At 55.3% G+C, this 24,681-nt stretch overlaps 1 protein-coding gene across 1 annotated transcript; it reads left to right on the forward strand.

The window, feature by feature from the left end:
* The first annotated feature begins 1,679 nt into the window (after positions 1 to 1,679).
* Positions 1,680 to 23,331, forward strand: OTUB2 (OTU deubiquitinase, ubiquitin aldehyde binding 2). The gene is made up of 6 exons (XM_027066524.2): positions 1,680 to 1,976; positions 12,822 to 12,917; positions 14,297 to 14,415; positions 18,120 to 18,204; positions 18,797 to 18,991; positions 19,959 to 23,331. Exons 1-6 carry the CDS (start codon positions 1,974 to 1,976, stop codon positions 20,199 to 20,201), a joined length of 741 nt encoding a protein of 246 aa, XP_026922325.1. The 5' UTR covers positions 1,680 to 1,973; the 3' UTR covers positions 20,202 to 23,331.
* The last annotated feature ends 1,350 nt before the right edge of the window (positions 23,332 to 24,681 follow it).

Here is a 24,681-nt window from a genome sequence, read left to right on the forward strand (position 1 = left end):
AGTACTAAAAATATTTTTTAAGGATCTGTTTGTTTGTTTGTTTTTCTGAACTACTCAGATTGTCCGACGCTCTCAGTAAGTGAGGAATCAGAGGCCCAGAGAGGGCCTGGAAGTCATCTAAGGCCACACAGCAGTGAATGGTGGAGTCTAGAGACAGTCTGGGGCCCAGCGTTCCTTGTGAGCTCCAGATGCTCCTTTCATACGTGGGTGCCAGCTTGGTTTGGACCTTCCATGGCCTGGAGAGAGGCAGAAGGTGGGCCAAGAGCTCCTAGAAGCCTCAGCTCACTCGGGATCCTCCTCCTTGAGGCCCTAAATGCCTCAGCTGTCGAATTTGACCAGGGCTAAGCCTGACACAGGGACCCAGACAATGCCCCGCGGGCCCTTCCCTCCCTTCCTCAGCAAAGACTCCTCACCTGCTCCCCGTGGAAGCACGCCTGGCTCGGTGATTCCTGCCCTGAGTGAAGCCTGACAGAGCTTGGAGCGAGCACTGGATGAGGAGTCAAACGTCTGGGGAATCCAGTCTTGCTGGGCCACTTTGTAGCTGAGCGGTACTGGGCGCTGCTGTTACCTCTCCGACTCCCTGGGCCATAAAAAACAAAGACCAAAAGCAAATAGGGGTGTGGGAGTGCACATCCCCACGACCACATGCATGGTTCCTCAACAGAATGAATTCAAAACCAGCTCCAGAGTCAGGCTGCCTGGGACTGAATCCCACTGTGTGCTGAGTGGATTTGGGCAAGTACCTTACTGTCCCCGTGCCTCAGTTTCCTCATGTGGAAAACAGGGATCATAGAGATGACAGTAATAGGATCTTTCCCCATACGCTAGTTGTGAGGAAATTAAGTAGGATAATATGGGTTGAGTTGAGGACAGTGCCCAGTATACAGTAAGTGCTCAATAAAAATTAGCCTCTGCTGTTACTGCTCCTTGAGCCATGATTAAACTCCAAATTCCCCACCTACTAAATGATACGCACTTGTAAGACACAGATGTTTATCCAATAGCCGAGCCTGGTGCCTGGGGCAGGAGAGTGAGCGTGGGAATGGGGATGGCTTAATACACTCCTGGAAATATTAACACCTGTAAAATGGGCACATGCAATACACTGGACCCCCCTTCCCCGGAAACCCTCCCTCCCCCACCCACAGCATCTCCTCTAGGGGTGGAGGGCTGGTGAATGAATCTTTGAATGATACATATTCCTGTGTTTGATGTTCAGTAATAATGAGCTTGTATACAGGCTGAGTCACCAAACCTGATTCACGTCTATGCCATATACATATAGAGCCATGCAATTCCAGAGGCACAGAATCAACGATCCTGGAAATTCATTCATTCAACAACCATTAATTGAGTGCCTGGTAACCTACTGATTCATGAGTTGGGAGTGGGTAAAATATTATTTAGAAGCTACACAAGGGCAGGCAGGTAACTTAATGTTATTGGGCACGTGTTCCCTAAGCACCTGTTCTCTGATCTTGAGCAAACTATACTTAGGTGGCCTTGTTTAGGAATTAATGAGAGCCAACTAATCTTTCAGAAGACGTCAATTTGCAGTTTTGGTCAAAAGCCCTTCAGCCTTTACAAACTAAAACCTGTCTTTCTGGGTTGGGCGAACTCCTTTGCTAGTTAAAAGCCTTCGATGTCTTTAAAAGGGGGCGGTTCCCTGTCAAAGGGACCTTAAAGCATAGGCGGAAGGCGAGTGAAGTCCCACCCACTTTCTGTGACGTCCTGTGCTCCGACTTCTGATTGCCCGTCTCAGACGTCAATAACGGAGCGTGTGTCTTGCTGGGACACAGTGAAGGTCTAACCTGTGGTTTGCGGAGCGGTCGGGTGTATTCTCCGTTCGCCCCCACGCCCTCGAGGCCCCCGCCTCGACCAACGGGCGGAGCCCGCCAGTGGTTCCTGCGGCGCCCTCACGCACCGGATCGCTCCTCGCTGGGGCGGGACCTGTCCCGACGGCTCCGGTCGCTATGGTCAGTGATCGTGGCGGGGGGAGGGGAAGCGGGGCGCGTTAGGCAGGCTCGCCGCCCGGGCGCAGGTGCGCTCGCGGGACCGGGGACCAGCGCCAGATTCGGCCCCCAGCGCGGGTCCCGCAGTGTTCGGACCTCTGGGAATAGTGAGTCGGGATGGATGTTGGGGGCCCCCGTCTTTCTTGGAAAGGCCTTGCAGGGACCGGCAAGCGCCTCGCCGTCCCCCGTGGGTGCCCAGGGAAGGGGACCCAGCCCGGCCTCAACGGCCCCCAGACCCCGGCTCTCACGTCCCCGGTGTCCTCGCGGGTGCGGCCTGAGGGCGCAAAGTTGGCGTCCTCCACGGGAGCCAGGAACTGGGAGGCTCCAGGGCTAAGGGTCGCCCCCTTTGTTAAGTAGCCCCTCGGTGGGCAGCTCACGGCCCCCCTCACCCAAGGTCTCTGCCATCGGAGACCTCCCCCTCCAAGCCCCACAAGTGACCTAGGTGCTGCCGGAGCAGCTGGTCGCTGGACATCCTCCGCATCCCACGGATCAACAGGTGGTGTTTGCAGTTAGGACCCACATGGAGAGGTTGCCTCAAGTTGTGAGGCATGTGAATTAGGGGTCCAGGCAAAGGAAAGACTGGAGGAACCCCCGATGCAGAGTACTGTTGGAGCAGAAATGGCCCCAGAGACACTCTGAGCCAGGCCAAACCTGGAACTTGGGTAGGTGGGGAGACTGAGGCCCAGAGAAGGAAGGGGGGCTGGGACTGATTGTCGAAGACCTGCGACTTGAACCCAAGCCTCTGGACTCCCAGTCCAGTGCTCTTTGTGTTACATTAGTCCACCTTCCCGGTCGCGGGTGGGGGCGGTGAGGGGTCAGACAGTCTGCAAGGGAGACTAGGTGTCTGACTGCCGGAAACCCCTTCCGTCTTGGGCCCCCTGCTCCAGGGAGCCTGTAGAGCGTAAGGGCTCTTAGGTGGCTTGGGGTCACACAGCCCTGAGTTCAGATGCCACCTCCGCCCCTTGGAAAGCCAGGAGGCTTTGATTGGTCTTTCCACCACTCTCCCCACCCCCACGCCCAGCACTGTTTTGCACATCTGTACAATGGGCCGCCCCGAGGACCCTGCCAGTCGCCGTGTGTGGAGAGCTTGGCCCAGCTAACTAGCTGTCGGTTTCTGTGACAAGAGTCCTGGAAGTGAACGTACACAGATGTCTGGTTCTTCTTGGCCTCCTTCCCTCCCTCCCATGTCTGCTCAGGGAAATGGTCACCCCTTCAGGATGCTGCTGGGCCGGGGCACGGGTCAAAGCCTGGTCATGGCCTGGCACATTCTGCGTCTGGCGTGGGCAGCCAGGTCACCTAAGGCGGGGCTGTCCTGACAAACCAGCCTGCTGCTGGGCGTGGTGGAGGGCCTCTGGGGCATCTAGAAGCATCCACTTCCTGCTTCTACCCGGTGCCCAAGGGTTGCCCTGGCCCGCCTGCGCCTGGAAGGGGCCAGATGCTTCTGTATCGCCCACTAGGGAGTGGCAGGGGCTGGGGTAACGATGGGTTTAAAACGCCACCCTGGAGCTGGAGGCTGGCATGCCTTCTGGCCGCCATTGGGAAGCTGAGAGGGCAGGGAGGGTGGGGGCTGGGCCCTGAACTTTTGGGCCTTGTGCTACACGGGGAGGCCCCTGACTCCACTTTCCCCCTGACTGGATTCCCAAGACCGGAAGTAGGAGGGCAATGGGGTCAAAAAGCACCAACCTTTCACCCCGTGATGGGGAAGGCTTGGGTGCCTCGGAGAGGGGTACAGTGGTTAACGCACCGAATAGGATGCCTGCCTGGGAATCACGGGGTGGGGGAGGGCTGTGCAGGGTCTGTTCTCTTTTGCTTACCCAGCATTTATTGAGCACCTACTGTTAGCCATGCACCGTGCTATGTGGGCTGTGTGGTGGTGATGTTTCCACGTGGTGTGAATGGTGCTGGATGTGTGGGGAGCAGAGGAATGCCCTTGGGAAATAAAGCGTCTTCTTCCCTCTCCCGTTTCAAAGTCACTGGGCTAAGCTTGAGGAAGGGTCCCAGGGCCCCTTAGGAAGGCAGGGGCCCGGATGAAGTCCAGGCCTGGGGCTGCCGCTGGCAGGGGCCGTAGGTAGTGGGGGCTCACTCAAAACGCATTTAACATTTGGTGAATAAATGAGTGAGGGTCCGAGGCAAACAGTAAAACCACAGGGCCCTTCGATGCTTTGTTCTTTTATTTGTCAAATAAGCCCCCCGGCAGGCACCCTAGTCAGGCCCCGTGATGGACAGAGATGAGTCGGGTTAGGGCCCTGACCTCTCGTAGGAACTCATTGCCTGTTGGTCAAGACAGAGCTGGACACAAGCAATTCCTGAGCTACTGGTCATGGCCTAAGAGGCCTGACCAAGGGCTTTGGGAGCACGGCAGGAAGCTGGTGCACTCGGAGGGTGCAGGGGATGTCAGGGAAGGCTTCACAAGGGGGTCTTTTGCATGGGGTTTTGAAGCATATACAGGAGTGTTCAGGAAGGATTTGAGGAAGAGTACATTCCAGGCAGGGTGGGACAGCTTGCTTAAAGGCCTGGAAACTTGGCTAAGAATGGAATATTCTGGGAAAGGTCTGTGTGGATGCAGGGAGCTGAGAGGAAGGAAGAGAGAGGAGTCTAGACATGCAGGTCGAGTCAGAACGTACTGAGAAAGGCTTCACAGGCTATGCTGCGGGATCTGGGTTTTATTCTGCCGGTGGGAGAGGGAGCGAGAGCCGTAGCGTATTTCCGACAAGGAAAAAGGTGGTTAACTTGGAGGAGTCTCGGTCCACGCAAAGGACACGGGGTTGGAGGAAGCCAGGCCGGATGAGACCACCTGGGAGAATAAGGTCAGTGAGGCCGGATGTTGTAGGACCCGGGAGGTTGTCGGCGGAGGGTTGAGTCTCTTCCGAAGTGAGGGAAGCCCCTGGAGGGAATTGAGGGAGGGAAGCTGTGCCCTCGGCCTGATTTCACGTTAAGCGGCCTGTGCTGGCTGCTGCGGAGGATGGTCGGGAAGGGGGGCCGGAGCAGAAGCTAGGAGGTCAACGGGGCGGATAGTGGCAGCTCGGAAGGGACCCAGAAGCAGAGCCAACGGGGAAGAGAGGGGTCCTGGGTTTGACGTGAGCTCTGGGCCTTTTGGGGAGCTGGAGCCCCCTGGAGGGGAGGCAGGTGTGGAGCGAGAGAACTCTTAGGGCTCGGTCATCGGGGGATGCCGGCCAAACAACCTGGTGGCTGGTGGCCGTTTGAAGCCGGAGCTTCAGAGAGAGGTCAGGGCCAGAGATGAAGATCTGAGGGTCCTTTACGCGATGTTGTATGAGGGCCGGTGTCAAATGAGGGGTGGCTGGGGTCGGAGTTCGGGGTCTCCGCGAGGTTAGCCAACAACTGTGAGCCAAGAGGGGCGGGAGCCCAGATGCAGGGCCTTCCCCGTTTCCTTAGCTGAACAGCCGAGAAGGGGCATGCGGGTGCTGGGCTGAGTAGCGGCCCCCTGAAGATGTCCACACCAAATCTCCAGAACCTGGGGACGGGCTCCTTCACGTGGCAACAAGGGCATCACAGGTGTGATGAGGTTACGGGTATTGAGATGGGTGAGTGCCCTGTATCACCCAGGTGGGTCCAATGATGTAATCACAAGGGTCCTTATAAGGCGGGCGGGCGGGCGGGTGGGCCAGAGTGAGGAGTCGTGACAGTGGAAGGAGGGGATCACGAAGCCAAGGAACGCAGGTAGCTTCTAGAAAGGAGAAGAAAGGTAAGGAAATGGCTTTTCCCCCAGAGCCTTCAGAAATACAAGATAATAAATCTGTGTGTGTTTTTTTTTTAAGTTTATTTTTGAGACAGAGAGAGACAGAGCATGAACGGAGGAGGGGCAGAGAGAGAGGGAGACACAGAATCGGAAGCAGGCTCCAGGCTCTGAGCCATCAGCCCAGAGCCCGACGCGGGGCTCGAACTCACGGACCGCGAGATCGTGACCTGAGCTGAAGTCGGACGCCCAACCGACTGAGCCACCCAGGTGCCCCTAAATCTGTGTGGTTTCTAATCACTGAGTTTGTGCTAGCTTGTCACAGCGGTGACAGGAAACCAGTTCAGGGCACTAAGTCTTTCCTAAATCTTTGGCCTCCAAACATTTTGATCACTCACCCGTTAAAAAATTGATCATTCTGTACATTCATGTATTATATGTCATACCCTAATGTAGACAGTTCAAAGGGCATTCCTTCCAGCTCCGGCAGCAGCCACGGTGGAGACCCCGGCCCCAGGCAGTCAAGACCAGGCCTGGAGCCCTCGGGGTGCCTCTGGAAGCAACGGGGACCTTCTGAGAGGAGGGGGGGGTGGGCCAGGTTCTGAGCCCTGTTGGCAGGTGGCCCTGGAGGCTCTGGCCTCTACTGTGAAGGAGCTGGTGGCTTGAGGTCAGGCCACGCGGTGAGTTGGGGCTTCTGGGGTGCTGGGCCTGGTTAACGAGACTGAGTCAGCCCACGGTCAGCCTTGCTGGTGCAGCAGCCGTGGAGGGAGGTCCGGCTGGCTGAGGGCCGGCCTTGGCCGCCGGGGCCCAGGGTCGGCCTGTGAGAGCCCTCCTGGCACCTCAGAGCCTGGGCTAGGGGGTGTCCACAGATGCTCTAAAGGGTACGTTGATGGGGCGGTGGTGATAGAGGCGTGAGCCCGAGGCCTGACAGTTGAGGAGCTGGCGGGATGTGACAAGAGGGCACGTGTCAGGGCCAAGTAGCTTCTGTTCGGGGAGGGTGAGAAGGTGCAGAAAGGCAGCCGGGTCTGTTGAATACTTTTGATGTGCTGGGTGAGCTGCGTCCAAGTCCCTACCCGAGATCGCCGCGCTGTGTGACCTCAGGCAAATGGCTTGACCTCTCTGTGCCTCCGTTGCTGTTTGTAAAACAGATAGTGCGAGGCTTAAATGAGATAATCCACAGCACCTGCCATAGTGAATGCCCAGCAGAGGTGGCTTCATTCATTCCCCAAGCTGTCACTGAGCACCTGCTGGGCACCAGCGGCTGTTCCAAGCACTTGGGGTCCACACACTCGTGAACCAAAGTGACCAAAGACCGTGATCTTTTGGGGTTTTATTCTCCTACTGTGTCATTTCTCCTGAAAGCCCAGGGAGTCTGGATTCAGACCGTGAGCTGCACCTATTCCAGGAGGAGCCTACTGAGAGCTCATGGGAGGGCAGGGGTCTTGCTTGGGGTCACACGTCATGTCATGAGACGAGCCTTTAGGGCTGGTCGGACAGAGCTGCCAGAGCCCCTCCATTCGGCTCTGCCCCTCCCTGTCCTGCAGCCCATGTCAGCCCATCCCATCATCTCCCGGGGGTACCTGGAGATCCTCGAACAGCACTGGGCACGTGGGGTCTCCATGGGCAGGGGTGCAGAGCTGTGGGATCAGACCTCCCCATCCCCGCTTGAAGGCATCTTCTCCAGAAGCTTTCAGGGCTTCGAACCAAAGTGGCTGGATGCGTGGATTGGGGTATAGGTGGAGGGCTGGTCTGAGGCCGGTGGAGGCAACTCTTGGGGCTACGTGGCCGGGTTTTCAGTCTATAGAGAGGCTTTGGAGAGAAGACCAGAGGAAAATGGGGAATCTGCCTTTCCCTGAGTTTGGAGGGGGTGTAGACTCGGGGCGGGATCTGCTCACCCGGGTAGGTGGTTTAATTTCCACCTGGGCTCTGAGGCTGCAGGTGAACACCAGGCCAGGGAGTCCGTGTCCAGGCTCCCAGTGTGGACTCAGACCTTGTCTGAATGCCAAACTCACATGCTAGCGGGGCTGGTTCCCAGGGCTGCTGGGTAAGAGCCAGCGATGGGAGAAATGTCCTTTTCTCGACTTAACCTGCTACATGCCATTTCCGAACAGAGTTGCCAACAGCCTGACTTATTTACCATCTATTTGCAAACCAGCAGTTAAGGGCTAAAACCATAGCAGGTGGCCTGATTAGGTCTGACGGGACATTGTCAGGCACGCCTGTCCTTTTTTCTGTAACATCCTGGAAGTTTTCAGCCACGATTAAAATAAAATTTTAAAAAAGCATCAATGAGAGTTAGCCAGTGTCAAACCCAGAGCATTCTACCTGATTTATGGGCCAGTAAATTGAGGCTGTGCCTGGGTTCTCCCTGGAGTTTGAGACTAGTTTTTCCCCAGAGCTGTGACCAGGGCCATGCTGGTGGGGAGGTGACTCCAGCTGACTTGGGCCTTCTGGATGCCTGCCAGGCTGGGACTTGAAGGCGCCAAGGTAGAAACCCTCTTGCCCACCCCTCCCCCGCCCCGTAGCCCAATAAATACACCTGTGGCCACTAGGGGGCGCTGGAGCTAACCCGAGGTAGAAAGAGGAAGACTACTGGGCAACCATTTGTCAGGAGGGCTAAATCTTAAATAGCACTGAGTGAAGAAAAATAAAAAGGCCATAATATCTGTAGAATAATATGTATACACATTTAAAACACATGCAAACATAAAATAATGTAAAAACAGGAAGGAGGACAAAACAGACCCTTAAATACAGAAAACAAACAGGGTTGCTGGAGGGGGGGGGATGGGCTAAATGGGGAAGGGGCACTAAGGAGGACACTTGTCGGGATGAGCACATTATACATTGGGGATGAATCACTAGATCTACTCTTGAAATCATCACACTATATGCTAACTAACTTGGATGTAAATTACAAAATAAAACGCATGCAAACAGAAAACAACTCCGTGGTTTGAAGAAAACCAATACATTCCACTTACATGAGGTCCCTAGGATGGGCAAATTCAGAGACCAAGAACAGAATGGTGGGTTCAGGGACTGGGATGGGGGCGTGGGGTGCAGGGAATGAGGAGTTGGTGTTTAATGGGTAGAGTTTCAGGTGGGGATAGAAGGTTCTGGAAAGGGATGGTGGAGATGGTCGCACAACAGTGTGAACATACTTAATGCCACCAAACTGTACGCTTAAAAGTTGCTATGGGGGTATATTTTATGTTGGGTATATTTTACTGCCATAAAAAGACGGGTACATATTGACCGACATACCACAGGGACCACCCATAGAAGATGGGGCTTGGCAACGGGAATGAAGGGGAAGCCAGTGTTCGCGGGTCTCTCTAACCCCAAGTGTGATGAGCTTGGCTCTCAGTGCCGAGAGCAACCCCTCCCCAAAGTGCTATTTGACAGTTTCCCTTTAAATTAAGTAGCTTACGTAAATTTGCCCCCAAATGCCAACTTTATTATTATTTTTAAATGTTTATCTTTGAGGGAAAGGGAGAATCCCGATCAGGCTCCCCACGGTCAGTGCAGAGCCCAGTGTGGTGCTTGATCCCACGAACCGTAACATCATGACCTGAGCCAAAATCCAAAGTCAGACGCTTAACTGACTGAGCCACCCAGCTGCCCCCAAAAGGCCAAGTTTACCCTGGGGCAAGTAGAAACCCTGCATTGGCTTCCCTGGTACGAGACGCATGTCCCTTTCCTTGACCTAGTGTTCATATTCTCATTTTTGACTTGTTGGCAGCTTTCTACCTCAAGTGCTTGTCCTTACGTAGTTCAGATTAATTCCTTAAACTCCCTTCCACACACCCTTCGCTCCCCCGCTAACTCCATGTTCCCCCACCCCACCATTTGGTTGGGTTTTGTTTGGGGCAGGCCAGGCATCAAAGTAGGCATCAAATACTGGTTGTACTGCTTTTTAATCCATGTTTAGAAACACCTGAGCCAACATTTTAAGTCTGCTGTCCGTTAAAACCGGACTTCTGTTAGTGAGGCGGTTAATGGGACTCTGGAGTAAAATAAGACTGTGGGCGAGAGGGTGCTGCAGAGTCGGGCCACCTGCTGTGCTTAAACATACCTGGGTGCCACCTTACTCTTCCCTCCAAGCAGCAAAGGTGACTTCCTGTTCTGAAGCTTACGGGGTCCCGTGGGTATTTGCTCCATTAGCGCACAGTAGGAATGCAAAATCAACTGCTCGCCAGCAACCGTTGTCATGCCAATAACGGAAATCTTCCGTGATTTAGAATAGATCAAATCACGTCAACTTTTAAAGATACACCAAGGAAGTTAATAAAGCTGGCTTGTTTCTTAAGTAAGCTCTGTGCCCAACGTAGGACTTGAATTCATGACCCACACATCAAGAGTCACAGCTCCATGGACTGGGCCAGCCAGGTGCCCCCAAAGCTGGCTTGTGTTACATCTAAAAAGGATCGCAAGTAAAAATGGAATACTTGGGGGCATTTGCCTGGCTCAGCTGGCAGAGTTGTGACTCTTGATCTCCAGGTCGTGAGCTCGAGTCCCACACTGGGCATCCAGCTTACTTAAAAAGAAAAAGAAAATGGAACACGTTTAGGCTCCCTGCTCGCTGGTCAAAAGAGGCTAGTAGAGCATTAAAGGCATTAAAGGTTTACTGGAAGCCAACTTGCTCCTTGGCGTGATTAGGTTGGAAGGGAATTGAATAGAGAATAACTTTCCCTCCAGATGCCTCAATGCCTTTTAACCCCGTGTGCGGACAACACCTGTAAACCGTCTCTTGTTCCCCCCGTGACGAGTGTCCTCGGCTTGGGGGATACTGCTGTAGACCGTGAGCTGGTAGAGAGCTATGCTGTCTGCCTGCTGGGGCCACAGTCTAGCAGCCTTGATCCCTCAGGAGCTCTGTCTGCCCGGCAGTTTTGGCTTGGTAGAGCGTCCATGGGTCTCGGTCAGATCTGCATTAAATCCCTTCCTGGCACGAGGGACCTGACCTTGTCAGTAGAGCGGGTAGGGTAATTGTTCTCGGGGGTTAAATGTGCTAACGGGGATATGTAAGGCTCTGTCCCAGACCATGGCACGCAGCGGGTATACGATCATGGCGCCTCTTCTTTCCTACATCTTGGGCTTAGCATAGCAGCAGAACATCAAACCATTCTCTCTGTATTGGCTTTCAGCCTCACAGCCACAGGATGGCTGCTGTAATACAGACGTTGCATCTGCACTGCAGGCGGGAAGGAAGAGGAAGGGGTAGGACCTGTGAGCTTGGTTCCTTTTATCTAAAACTGAAAGTCATTTTCTACCACTCTGCCTGGAGTAAAACAGGAACCCTGTTAAGTAGGGAGGAAATGGGCGGTGACTGATGGAAAAGCAACCCCGCAGCATCTGCCCCCAAATGGTTATTGGACTTACGATGGTTTCCCTGCCCCTGTCATGTCAGAGCCGACGTGAGGAAGGAGCCCGAAGCTAAGTTAATTTTGCAAAGAAGGATGGATATGGAATGGAAGCTTCCAGAAGGAAAACTTAGAATCTCTTCCTCCCACCCCCACCCAGGCATTTGCAGGGCCTGTTCCCTCCTTTAGAAACCCTGTTTCTCCTGTTCTTCTTGGGACAACACAATCCTCCTTCTCCACCCTTGAGTTTTTCTCTGGTTGGCCTGACACCCCCCCCCCCCCAAATCTAGGAGAAGGCATGTTTGGGGTCACCAGAAAGGGAGAGAAGGAATATAGTGTGAGCTCAAGGGAGAGCCCAAGCCAGACTTGGATGGGGTGGGGCAGCCAGGGAGATTTCATGGAGGAGGGGGCTTTTATTCGTTTAACAAACCTCTCATCCCCTGCTCTGTTCCAGCCCCTGTGAGGGGCCCTGGGGAATCAGGTAGATGTTCTACACCAAGGGAGGCCTATGTGGCTTCGGAGACCTGGATGGCAGGGAGAATCCGGGCCCCGAGAAATGTCCCGAACCAGCCAAAGCGCTTCTCTGTCCTGGCTGCTGGGTACAGGAATCAGAGCCAAAGAAGCTCACTGTGAGACAGAAGCTTGAGTCCGTCCAGTGTGGAGACGGGTAGCCCTGCGAGTCCCTTCCACCTCATCGTATGATCTCGTGGCCCAGCTCCCTGCTTCCGGTGGTGAGCTTTGGAGAAATCTAATCATCAGAAACCCAGACGACTTTCCAGGTGGAAAGGGGCTTGTGACCTCAAGGCTCCTCTGTGAGCCCTGTGGTGCGGAGCTGAGGTCACTGTCGAGTCCATGGGGAGGCAGAGAGGCTGCCCGGGAAAGGGCCTCCCGGTTGGAGGCGTAAAGTCAAAGTGGTGACGACTCTGTCGAAAATGACGGCAGCAAATGGATGGGAAACTGGATTTCCATTCCCAGAAATCCCCAGTAACCCCAACCTTTCACCTGCGTGCCGTGGCGTAACTTGTCTCCTTGGGTTGTTTGTGTGCAGGTACCGGGGCCGCTCATCTTAAATTCAACAACACTTGGCTTTAACACCAGTTCCTCTTCCGTTATTTTCGTGCTGAGATCAGAGCCGTTCCAGGGGTGGGCTGGAGGCAGGGGTGCGTCTCCCACTTTCCCACTTGTCTGGGCAGGAACAGCATGAGGCAGGGAGGAGGCTGGCAGGGAGTTGGCTATTGAAACGGAGAGGTCTCCTGCCCTGACCGCTCCCTGCAGATTTCTTCCCAGCAGAGCCCCGCCTCTGGGTTGGAGCAGACCGACTCCTTCCGAGCTGCAGTGTGGACTGTGACCGGTAGGTGGCGCCTCTGCCGGAGGTTCTCACTTGTTTCTGGCTTGTCGCACAGCCCTGGGGCAAGCTGGACGGTCAGGAATTGTTGGCAAACAAAAGAACGAATGAATGAGGCAGGAAGGACAGGAGACGAGGGGACACCTCGTGCTCCAGCATGAAGGCTTACTAGGTTTGAGGGGTGATGCTCTAAAATGAACCCAGCCGGAAGTTATTTGATGGGGCGGACCCCGACTCCCTGGTCCAGGGAACAGGGCATCCAGGATGCTGGGAGCGTCCTCACGCGTGCCTTTTGTGGGACGGTAACGTTCACTAGGTCACGTGACTAGCAGTTCGGAGGCTTCCTCCTTGGTGGAAGTCCATCAGTTGCTTTGAAATGGTCACAGCTTTGCTGCTTTTTCTTTCAGAGTGAAACATCTTTCGACCTAATATCAGAAAAATGTGACATTCTGTCAATTCTTCGGGATCATCCTGAAAACAGGATTTACCAGAGGAAAATCCAGGTGAGGCAGAGGTTCAGGAGGAGAGGATCTTGGATCAAAGGGACTGGAGCTGGGACCGGAGGTGAAGGTGCCACTTTGAAGGCAGAAAGGCTGAGCACCGGGGCTGGGCTCCCAGGCAAATTAAAGGGCTCCCAGAATATTTCGATGTTGGGCATTTGCCTTAATGAGAAATCTTTTAGTTGCCACAACAAACACACACAAAAAAACATAGACAGTGATTTATTTTAAAGCTAGGTGCTGTCCTAAGTGCTTTACGTACTCACTGAGACCTCGTTACGATATTGCAGGGTCAGTACTTGTGGCATCCACGTTTGACGGCTGAGGAAACCGAGGCCCAGAGATGAGATGGCAGGTCCACAGTCCCGCAGCTAGTGCGTGGACAAGCTGCGTTCGGACCAGGCAGCCTGGTCTCTCTCGCCAGCTGCATCCGTAACCACGGTGTTAGGGCATCTCTCGGCGGGGAAGGGCCACTCCAGCTGGGCTACGCAAATGGGGAGTTTGCTGGAAGGATGCAGGGACAGCTCACAGAACCAGGGCAGTAGGGGGAGCCTGGGTGCCGTCCGTCTCTGGGGGGGCGGCAGAACTCTGCTTCTGTCCTGTGGCCGTGGGGAGCACCCCCGGGGGCAGGGGCAGGGGCTGGGTGGCCCAGACCCGTGTGCCCTGGCGCCCACTCAGGAGAGGAGGTGGGGTTCCCCAAGGAGCATGGTCTTCCTGCTGGCCTGCCTGGGATGGGCCCCGTCAGCTCCAAGCCGCCTCGTCGCTGTGGTGGGAGCAGGGACTCCCGGGCACCGTGAAGGCCGTGCCCTGCTGTCAAAACCCCGACTGTAGCCCCACGAGGCAGCAAAGGGGCCTCCGGGCCATTTCAGAGGGAAATGGGCAGCCAGGAGCAGAGCCGGCGGTGGGTGGCGTGGGGAGGCCGCAGCTTTTGAGAAATGTTGGAAGGACTGGGCGGACGGTTGGTTCTGTCTGCGGGGGCCTTTTCTACCGGCTCTGCAGACTCCTGGCCCTCCAGTCACACCCCACCTAAGGCCTCCGCTCACCCATGCCGCCCCCGCCACGCACACCACTTCTCCTCCAGGAAGCCTTCCCAGACTTCCGAAGTCTGGTGTAGATGCCACTGCTCTGAGACGCCCCCATGCTTCCCCTGTTCTGTCCGTCCGTCCGTCTCCCGCAGACTGTAGGCTGCCTGAGGGCGGGCCATGACTCCCGCCCGCCACAAGGACGTGCTCAGCATCTTTTAACCTCTGTGATGAAGCCAGGAGACCGGGAAGGGGCGGCCGGTCTGAGGACCGGGGGACTCGGGGGCCTGGGTCCCCACAGGACGTGACGCGAGGGTCAGCGGTGTTGCGGATGTCCCCGTTTCCTTCTCTGCCCCACAGGAACTCAGCAAGAGGTTCGCTGAGATCCGCAAGACCAAGGGGGACGGCAACTGCTTCTACCGGGCCTTGGGCTATTCCTACCTGGAGTCTCTGCTGGGGAAGAGCAGGGACGTCCTCAGGTGAGTGGCCTCGAGGGAGCGCTGGGCCCCGAACCCCACCCCACCCCCGCCGGGCGGCTTTCCCGGGCACAGCCCGCCTCACCCCGGAGTGGGCAGCCGTGGCGGAGGTGGGGGCAGCCCGGCGGCCGGGGGTGGAACCAGTGAGCTCCCGGGTGCCGCCAGCCCTCTGGCCCGAGTCCGCCTGGGTGGGTCGCGCCGGCTGCCTTCCTGAAGATTCCAGGAGAAAGCGAAGGAGCTCTGCCCGTTTGGCCGCCCGTTTCTGGGTGCGCGGAACCAGGCGTCTAGCTCGTCAGGCCTGGTTCTTGATGGGCTGCCGAGGAAGGCCTCTGTCCAGCAGCTGCCCCCAGAGCGACCCTCTAGGCCTTTGCCTGGGCTTCCGTCAGGGCTTCTCTAGCGTCACCACTTGTTCAACCCGCCTGGATCCTGTCGGGTGTGGTTCTGATCCAGTCTGGGGCAGGGCCCGCGGTTCTGTTTCCCTTGAGCTCCCGGAGGCACGGCCGCTGCTGGGTCTCAGACCACACTTTGAGCAGCAAGGAGCTAAGAGACCTGCTTCTTGACCTTGGAGCTCTCACTGCCCTGAGAGTCTGATGGCCACTCTGCGACGCACACAGGACCAGAGCAGACACAGGTCACAGAGCACCTGGGTTGGATCCATGGACCCTGGTGCCAGACCCACTTTGCCGTCTCCCCACAGCCCTGAGGGTTGAGACAGTACAGTACAGGGGATTCCCCCGCCACCCGTGTCCCCCAGAGTTGTGCCATGCCGAGGCCCGGGGCCCTGAGGCCGGACCGCACTCTCTTGCTTACTTGCTGTGTGACTTTGGGCGAGTTACCCCGCCTCTCTGAGCCTCCGTTTCCACCATCTATGGAAGGTGGATAATTTTGCACACTTAGGGTGTTGTTGGGAGGACCCAGCACGGTGATGCTGGCAAAGCCCGGCCCTTACGTGTCTGTACCAGCCCAGCATGCTGTTTACCTTCACCCTACACTCCTTCCAGGGCACCCTCTTCCCTCCCTGCAGGCGTCACCCAGCAGGGCATCACAGAGACCCTGTTGCAGGCCCTGGGGATGCAGCAGAGAAGAGACAAAATTCCCTGCCTGTGGAGCAGGCAGGCAGCAGAAAACAGAGAACATGTGAGGTGCCAGGTGCTGCTCAGGGTCGTAAGAAAAAAACTAGGCGGGGAAGGCGGCCCAGTTGTCTGGGGCTGGGGGGCTGCAGTTTTAAGTAGGGGTTGGAGGTAAGGGGTGGGGGGGCTCGTGGGCCTCTATAGAGACCTTGAGTCTCAGCTTGAATGAGGTGGAGCCGCTGAGGGTTTGAGCAGAGGCTCACCTGGCCTGCTACCAGCAGGACAGACTGGGAGGCTGCAGCAAGGAGCGTGCTCAGGGAGAGGAGAGGACGCTGGCTTTGTGAGCAGGTGGAAGGAATTGGTCGGGTTCCAGATTCCCGTGGGGGTGGCTGGTGGCTGTGGTGCCGGAGCTGAGGGGAGCCCAGGAGGGCTGCCGGGTGTTCGGCCTGAGCGTTCCCAGGATGGGAAAGCCGCTTGCCGCAAAGGGGACAAGGGAAGATGGGGAGCTCTGTTCTGGTGATGCAGGGTCCAAAATATCTGTGAGCCTTCCAGTGGGGGTATCCAGGGGACAGTAGGATGTACGAGGTTCGTGTTACCCCGTTTTACAGCTGAGTACACAGAGCCTCAGGAAGGTTACAAGACTTGCCCAAGGTCACACGAAAGCTGCCTTACAGCCTAGAGAGCCTGTGTTCCACGTCCCAGTGCTGTCCTCCTTGCCACACTCACCTCAAGGGGTGGGAGCCCCGGCTGGGGTGTTTGCCCACTTGGCTGGGCCCGTGTGCCGCTCCTCAGTGCTTGGTACGGGGGGTGGGGGGTGTTCAGCAGTCAAGGCGAGGAATGAATGTGGGAGGGCGGCCGAGGTTCAGGGAACCCAGGGAGGGAAGGGGGCCCAAAGCCTAAGAGCAACTGCCAGCAGGGTGTTCCCCACGCCTGCCCTGGCCACAGCAGGCCTTCACCTCCTGGTCTAGATGTCTCTGCTCCACACACACACCATCCCTCTCTCCTCACCACCCCCTCTCCCAAAATGAGGCACCTAAACCACCTCCTCATGCCATTAGTCCCTCGTGACACCCCCCCGACCCGGGTCCCCCATGTCCCGCTAGAGTCTGGCCTCCCTTCTCAGGGCTGCAGTTTGGCCGGTGCCAGCCGGTTCCCCGCCCCCGCCCTTGTGTGGGCCACTACCCTCCCTCCAGCCCAGTGACTTGTCACTCATCATCTCCGCTGCTAAACTGTGTCTGGGGGTTGTGGCAGCTGCTGGGCTCCTCACCACACCCCCATGAGAACCAGCACTGATCTCAGAAGGGGGCTGTGCCATTGGGGGCCCACGGTGGGAGCAGAGAGGGGGGATCAAGGGCCTTTGGACGGGTCTGAAGGATTGTCAGTGCCGGCAAAGGTTTAATGGCCGCGGGGCACGAAGGCCCATTTTGTGGTATAAATACTCCTGTTGTGACTAGTTTTCAAGCTACTGTCATGGGGTCGCTGGGGGGGGGGGGGGGGGGGAGGGGGAGAAACACAAGCTGCAGCATATGTCGTGCAGTCCACGACAGACAGACAACCTCGAAAGCAGAGATAGTTAGGAAACTGAGTTTGGATGTTTATCTGTGTGTCTCAGTAGAATTCATTTTATCGTTAAGTTTACAGACCTTGATTTTTTTTTTTTCTTTGAGAGAGGGCACAAGTGAGCGAGGGGCAGAGAGAGACAGAAGCGGGGCTTGAGCCCAACTGGAACTCCTGAACCGTGAGATCATGACCTGAGCCAAAGTCAAATGCTTAATGACTAAGCCACCCAGGCAACCCCTGCATACCTTGATTTATTTATTTAAAGTGTATTCAAATTAGAGACTGTGGGGCAGAGAAAGAGAATCCAAAGCAGGCTCTAAGCTCTGAGTTGTCTGCACAGAGCCTGATGCAGGGCTTCAACTCACGGACTACGAGATCATGACCTGAGCCGAAGTCGGCCACCCAATTGACTGAGCCACCCAGGTGCCCCACCTTGATTTTTAAATAACGGCTGTTTAATAACTGGCTGCCAAATCTTGAAAATTGAACAGTTAGCTATTGTGAGTAGGTACAGGCCACTGGTTGAGGGGACTGGGTGCTACAGAGTGAAATGCGAATGGGAGTGGCTGGGGAGGGTGGGGGGAGGGAGGCTGAAAAGTGAAAAGGGAAGAGAGGTTGGGGAGCTAGGCAGGGCCCACCCCGCCAGACATTTGTGCTGAGGAGCTGTGTCCTGAGGGAGAGGGCTGTGCTAGGTGACTCCAGAGGTCCCTGTGAGGGGACCGGGAGGACAGGAAGGCTGGGAGTGGCCCAGGCTGCAGATGGTAAGGATACAGCAGGAACCATGGGGACGGGAAGGAGGGACAGAGTTCAACATGACTGGGAGTGGATGGTCATGACCCCAATCTCCTATTCTGTGAAATGGGTGTAATACCCCCTTTCCTGGGATCGTACACACTGGGGAGGACAGCAAAGTCCGTGTGGGATCCACGGGGAGGTGCTGTGAAAGGTGGGCATTCAGCTATTAGTGACACGCGCCTCCTCGGGTGTGTGAGGGGCAGCGGGTGAGAGCGGGAGGCAGTGACCAGCACAGCTGTGCTCCAGAAGCGTTCCACGTGAGCCCCAATCCACCCCCTTCAGGTTCAAAGAGCGCGTCCTGCAGACCCCAAATGACCTTCTGGCTGCCGGTTTTGAAGAGCACAAGTTCCGAAACTTCTTTAATGCTGTGAGTCAACCTGGGCAGGACGGCTGAGGGACCAGGTTCTCCCACACTGGCCGAGCAGACAGCCGCTGGCATTGGCCAGAGTCCGTCACGGCCCACGGCTCTGTGGCTCTGCCCGTCTGGCTCCTCCCAGCTGGGGAGGGACTGGCACTTGCTTCCTGCTTGTGGGGATGTGGGGGGACAGGGCCCTGCCCTCCTGGAGAGGAGGTACCTCCTTTGGGAGGTAGCTCTCAAGCTGGAAACTTCCCCCAGCCTCCTTCACGCACTCCCTCTCCACCCTACTCCCCTGACCCCCTCGTGAAGGGGGGCAAGGGGGCGGGGTTGGAGGATTCAGTTCTGACTCTGTAAATAAGAATCCCAACCACCACAGTGATGGAAGGAGACCCCAACTGCTGTTCCCCAGACATGGCTCTGGGCTGAGGTGCTCATGGCAGAGTACCCTTCTTACTTTGGTCGCAGATCGATTTAGTTTGGTACCTCAACTTGAGGATTTAAGAACAGAAATCCACATGGAGGGGAGGATCCTGGGGACAGGGCCCCTCGGAGGAGGGCAGGTCTTGCCCGGGCCTCCCCTGACCGATAGCCCGTGGCGCAGTTTTACAGCGTGGTGGAACTCGTAGAGAAGGGCGGCTCGGTGTCCAGCCTGCTGAAGGTGTTCAATGACCAGAGCACCTCAGACCAGATCGTGCAGTTCTTGCGCCTGCTCACCTCGGCCTTCATCAAGAACCGCGCAGACTTCTTCCGACACTTCATCGATGAGGAGATGGACATCGAGGACTTCTGCACTCACGTAGGTCCTCAGGGTCTCGGGCTTTGGGGACTTAGTCCCCAGGCCCGGGCTCTGCTGTGCAACACCCACCTCCTGGGATTGTACACACTGGGGAGGACAGACAAGTCCGTGTATGGGCTGCAGGGAAGTGCTGGGCAGGGCCCTCTGCCCTCAAGAGACTTGAGCGCCAGCATCCCTAGGCAGGGGACCTGAAGTCACCGCTGCACTTGTAATTGCAGAACAAGACGAGCAAGCCAGAAACAGACCCTACTTGAGCTGCCTGAACTGTGTGGCTCTGGGCCAGTACTGTCCCTGCCTGGGCCTCAGGTTCTCCATCTGAGAAATGAGGGCCTCGGATTGGACCGTTTACAGAACCGCGGATTAGCAGCCCCAGAGTCACATTTGTCCTAAGATGTGTTTGGCCTGTGATGCATTTATCTGAAAGCGTAGCCAACATTTAAACATTGGGCAGTTTTCAGGACGAAGGGGATTCCTCTCCAAGATCCAGCTCTCAGGGCCTTGTTCTTGCATGGCAACGATCAGCAGGAGCTGAGGGGCAGGCACCTGCCCCAGTTACGGGGGACCCACTCGCCAGCCTGCCACCATCTCTGCCTCTCTCTGTTGCCTCTTCAGCATCTGGACTCACTCACCTGGCCTCTGTTAAATCCCTTCACGCCAGTCCTCTTCTGCTCTGACGTTCTTTGGTTCTGTGCATTAAGAAGCCAAGCTTAAATATTCCTGTGCCCCCTTCCCGATTCCTCTAGGTAGTATAGGATGCTCTTCCCACACACACCTACACCCCAGAATCCAGATCTGGGTTCAGGCCTCGCAGTCCTAGCAGATTCCTGGCTGTTACCTCCTCTCTGATGAGCTGTCGTTAAGATGACCTCCCAGCACAGACGCTGTGACCCGGGGCCACCAAAGCCAGGGCTGGGTTTCTCCCTCGTCCTCCTTCCTAAACTGGGTTTTTGCATCTTGGCTTTTGCAGGAAGTGGAGCCCATGGCCATGGAGTGTGACCACATCCAGATCACAGCCCTGTCTCAGGCACTGAACATCGCCCTACAGGTGGAGTATGTGGACGAGATGGACACGGCCCTGAACCACCACGTGTTCCCCGAGGCTGCCACCCCTTCCGTTTACCTGCTCTATAAAACATCCCACTACAACATCCTTTATGCAGCCGATAAATGTGAATTACTTTTAGGACACGCAGTGGAGCCTGCCACCTAACGGGACTACATTCCAAATGGAACATTCTGACTTTTCACTTCTTTAAAGCAACTTAGACTACAGTTAGAAAATGTACAGCCTTTTGGGCCAAGTGGCCGGCAATGTGGCCCACCCGTCACGGACTGTGGTAACTTGGTGATATTCTTAGTATTTATTTTCATGGAGGATCAAATGCTTTCTAACTCAGGGCTACAAAGCCAGAATCCCTGGCTCTGCTCTCAGGTCCCTGAGACCCTGAGGAGGTCACCTCCCCTCTCTGGGCCTGTTTCTTCATCTGGACAAGGATGCTGCCAGTGCTGACATTCTGTTGTGTAAAAAGAGGGCCCTCTGGTGTCCTTTTCACCAGGGGTAGTACCTCTCTGTTGGGAGGACAAGCTCAAGATCGGCCAGCCGTCCTCGGTGACTTACCAGTTCCACAAAAAAGAATCCAGTCCAGTCAGCTGTTGGACTGGACTGTGGTGGATGGCCGACTGAAGCACTGGCCAGTTGAGGCCAACCTGAATGTAAGGACTTCAGCATGGTTCCAGATATTCACGATGGGCCTGTTCCCTCCCCCTAACTTGAGGGGAAAAAAAAGACTTTATGCCAAAGTCTAGAAAGGGGCCTTCAGCATGAAGCTCAAGTTGTTGTGGCCCCTCTACCTCTCTCAGGTCCAGGACTGCCTGCTCCTGGGCAGGCCCTTCAGGATTCTGCAGCCAGCCCCCCCTTAGCACAGGCTCAAGGAACACTGGGGTCTGGGACCAGGAAGTGGTCTCACCATCCCCATCACAGCCTGGAAGTAGAACCCAGATAATCCTCCAGGTGGAGACCCCACACGCAGCCACAGACTCCAGCTGGGCAGGGCAGACGAGTTTTGCAAGGCTGTCTGTGGCTTTTCTTTTTCCCCCTTCTTGGTTTGTGGGCTGGCGGGAAATCAGGTGGGAAAGAACGGAGACAAAACAAGGAAATGGGGAGTGGGGGAGATTTCTGTTGTGGAAACTGCCTGGAAGCCTAGAGCCCTGGCTGGCAGTTGCCTCCTTCATCCGCCTGGACCTGCCCCTTAACACCTCGTCACCTTGCTGCCCCAGGACCTCAAAGAGCCCTGGTTGATTTGGGGTACAGGTGGCGAGCTCTTACAGGGGGTACTTCCCTGACCCAAGGACTTTGCTCACAGGTTCCATTCTGCAGGGATTCATTAGAATCCACTGGTGCTACAGTGCATGTCTGTTGCCAGCCAGACCGTGCACAGAACTAGGCAGCAGGCTGCTCCGAGGTGGGGCACACAGACTTCTGCCTTTGTGAAGACAGATGTGAGGGTGCTTTAATTCCAGGCAGGGACCCTGGTTCCCCTGTAGCCCTTAGCTCGAGTTTAAACCCAAGGGCTCACGCTCAGTGATTAGGTCACCTTTCCACAGGAATGTAAAGCTGACCTTGATCTCTGAATTGGTTATGTGCCACCCTGCCAGGGTCTATGACCAATACACTGGAAGAAGGGGGATGGGAAGGAGGACATTACAGGACTTGTGACGATCAGGATCACCATATTCAAACTGAAGGGTATGAATACAGTACTGAGCTGAATGGCCCTGCTCCGAGGGGCTGCGAGATGGCCCGGGCCTCCAGCTGGGCTCTCGGGCACAGCATTAGTAGCACTGGCTGCCACTTCTCAGGATGTGTGGTGTCTTCACAAGAGCAGATTTCTCTTTGGCAGACCGGCTGGAGAAATTCCCTCTCAGACTTCCTATTCTGTGCTTCCAGGTCTGAGAGTCCGCCAGTGCTCCTATGGGACCCTCTTCCCAGGAGAGATCCTACTAGTTTAGAATCAGAACGTTAGAGAAAGGCAAATGATGCTCATGCTCTTACTCTGCGCTCTCCCCTTTTTTCCCAAAACCACTGGCCCAAGCCAAGCCATGGCTTTCTTCCTTCATGTCTGCACTCAGATCTTCTATGAAGGCAAAGCACCAGTGTAGAAAGCAAGTTGCAGAATTCAGTAACTTGTTAAAATCCAGTCATTCATGGAAATCACTTGGCCTGTCTGCAGCAGCCAGTCATGCTGACATAACTTTTCTGGATAATTCTCCACCCCACCTCACAAAGCCATCTCTTTCCAAACTAAAATCAGGCAGGGAAGTTGCTTTGAGAGTCTGTCCTTGCAACTGCACATTTATTACTTTCTTTCCAAAGGGAACTTTATAAATGGGAATGTTTAACAACAAAAAGAACAAACTGTCCTTGCTTTTAACTAGGTTCCTATTTTAAGCACAAAGGGGCTCTGTACCCAGACTGCCTGGGTTCAAATCCCACCTTTTCACTTACGAGCTATTTGACCTCGGCCAAGTACTTCACCTCTCTGAGCTCCAATTCTCACACTGGTGAAACAAACAATACCTACACATCACAGGATCACTGGTTAAAGTGGAACAAACTGTGAGGAGAGCTTTGAGACCTGACACAGTGCTCTACAAGTAGGGGAGCAGCAGAACTCTTGCTGCAATGTGGAGAAATGCCACCTTAGGATGGAAACTGGCTTCCCAAAAGGGAAGTGTCAGGCAACAGTAGACAAGGCTAAGAAACATTCTCACCCCGAGCAAAGTGGGGGCAGGAGCTGTGACCGAGTAGTTACCCTGGGTGGGGGAGCCCAGGTCCTGTGGGGTATTGGCCAGGCCCGACAGCTTCTCCAGCACTGGGTGGAAACGTTTTCTTAGCATTAAAATGGTTTCCGTGACAACTTTTGTCCTAGTTTCTTAGTATTTGGTACCTGGCATGCACTGAAGATCAACTCTCCCACAGGGCTTCTGTGTATGAGTAAATCAGCAGGGGAGAGGGGCTCCTCCTCTAGTGGAAGGTCCAGATACTCAGGATGTTCTGCCCTTGAACTGGAGGTGCCAAAGAAACCACAGGACTCTCCAAAGCTTTACCTCAAGTCAGAACTGCTTGGGAGGCTAACCTTATCTTTTAAAACCTACCCCTTTAGGGGCGCTCAGTCGGTTGAGCGTCCAATTTCAGCTCGGGTCATGGTCTCAGTTTGTGAGATCGAGCCCCTCGTTGGGCTCTGTGCTGACAGCTCGGAGCCTGGAGCCTGCTTCCAATTCTGTGTCTGCCTCTCTCTGCTCCTCCCCTGCTCACATGCTGTCTCTCTCTCAAAGATAAAGATTAAAAACAAAAACCTACCCCTTTAACATATTACCCCACCAAAAAATGAAAAGAAACCCCTGTTAGGAGACAAGAACAGGATGTCAACAGACATCAGTGGATCTGTCTGTGATCCATTCACGACTCAGGTGCTGCTAAGATTCCTTAAACCTGTTTAAACCTCCCCTGTACTATTCAGATAATGGAGAGTCCCCTGCCTCTTCCAACAGCTGTCACTCAAGAACTGATCTGTCAGACTAGGACTGTTTTCTACTACAATCTCCTCTCCAGGTCACTGGTGACCCTGGGGAGACATTCCTTGGCAACACTGCTGTCTGTCCTTTTAAGACTGAAGCAGTTTTCTGAACTTGCCCTGAGCCCATAAGTTAACACTCACAGTTCTAACCCCAGGTCTGCCACCTGGCTGCTCTGCGATCCTGAGCACGTCTTAAGTGCTCAGTATCCACCTTCTCAACTACAAAAAGGTACTGGGACTTGTATGTCAGGACCTTGTCACGTTAAATGATAAAACAGATGAAAGTGCCCACCGGCGTTTAGGACTTGGTCAACACTCAGTGATCCCCGATTTTGAGTTCAGGCCAGCTGTCCCGCTGCAGTTACACAGCGGGGCTGAGAGAACACCGCCACCATCCTGCCATCCTTGTCAACCATGAAGCCGAGGAGACACCTGTTTAGAAGCCCAGGCTTAGCTGTGAAGAAATCTATGCTTCTCTGGCAATTGTGGCTATTTACCCAGACTAGGCCAGAGAAAGCTCGGGTGGCACCAAAAGGTCACCAGTTCCCTCAGCAGGTACTTACACGATGCCCTGACCTAAGCCCCAGGGCTGCAAGGGATCATAAAAACAGCCTATGCTGTCAAGGAGCTTAGCAAAGACAATACAATGTGCCACGTGCTAGGAAGAGGGTGAGCACGGCTACTGTGGGAGCCACAGGACAGCATGTCCTCCTGGGGGCTCAGGGACCCAAAGTACACACCGCAGTGCTCAGGGATGGGAAAGGAAAGCAGGCGGAGGGACAAGCTTGTATAAAAGGCTCAGGATAAGGGAAGTGGCACGTGGGACCCACGGGCAACAATCCGTTCAGTCACACAGAGGAGGGGAGCGAAAAGGCGGGAGAAACCAGCTAGCACCAGAGCCCGAGTGCCTCGCAATGCCAGACTCAGCACGCTGTCACTGGCCTCCCCACAAGTGGCTCTGACGTTAAGGAAGCCTGTATTCTCTTGGAACCCAAGGATGGCAGCCTCTTCCCTGCCCATCTTGCAGAGTGGCTCAGACAAGGCAAAAGCTGTGAGTGAGTGGTAGAGAGCTGAAGAGCCGTTAGGGGTCTGCTGTGGAGAAAAGCAGCAACA

Source organism: Acinonyx jubatus, chromosome B3 (assembly GCF_027475565.1).
Source record: "Acinonyx jubatus isolate Ajub_Pintada_27869175 chromosome B3, VMU_Ajub_asm_v1.0, whole genome shotgun sequence".
Lineage (NCBI taxonomy): Eukaryota > Metazoa > Chordata > Mammalia > Carnivora > Felidae > Acinonyx > Acinonyx jubatus.

Bases quoted from the DNA above. Each gene is read 5' to 3' on its own strand.
- OTUB2 (XM_027066524.2), top strand. The intron at 18,205-18,796 runs GTGAGTCAACCT...CCCGTGGCGCAG, and splicing joins TCCGAAACTTCTTTAATGCT to TTTTACAGCGTGGTGGAACT. The intron at 18,992-19,958 runs GTAGGTCCTCAG...TGGCTTTTGCAG, and splicing joins TCGAGGACTTCTGCACTCAC to GAAGTGGAGCCCATGGCCAT.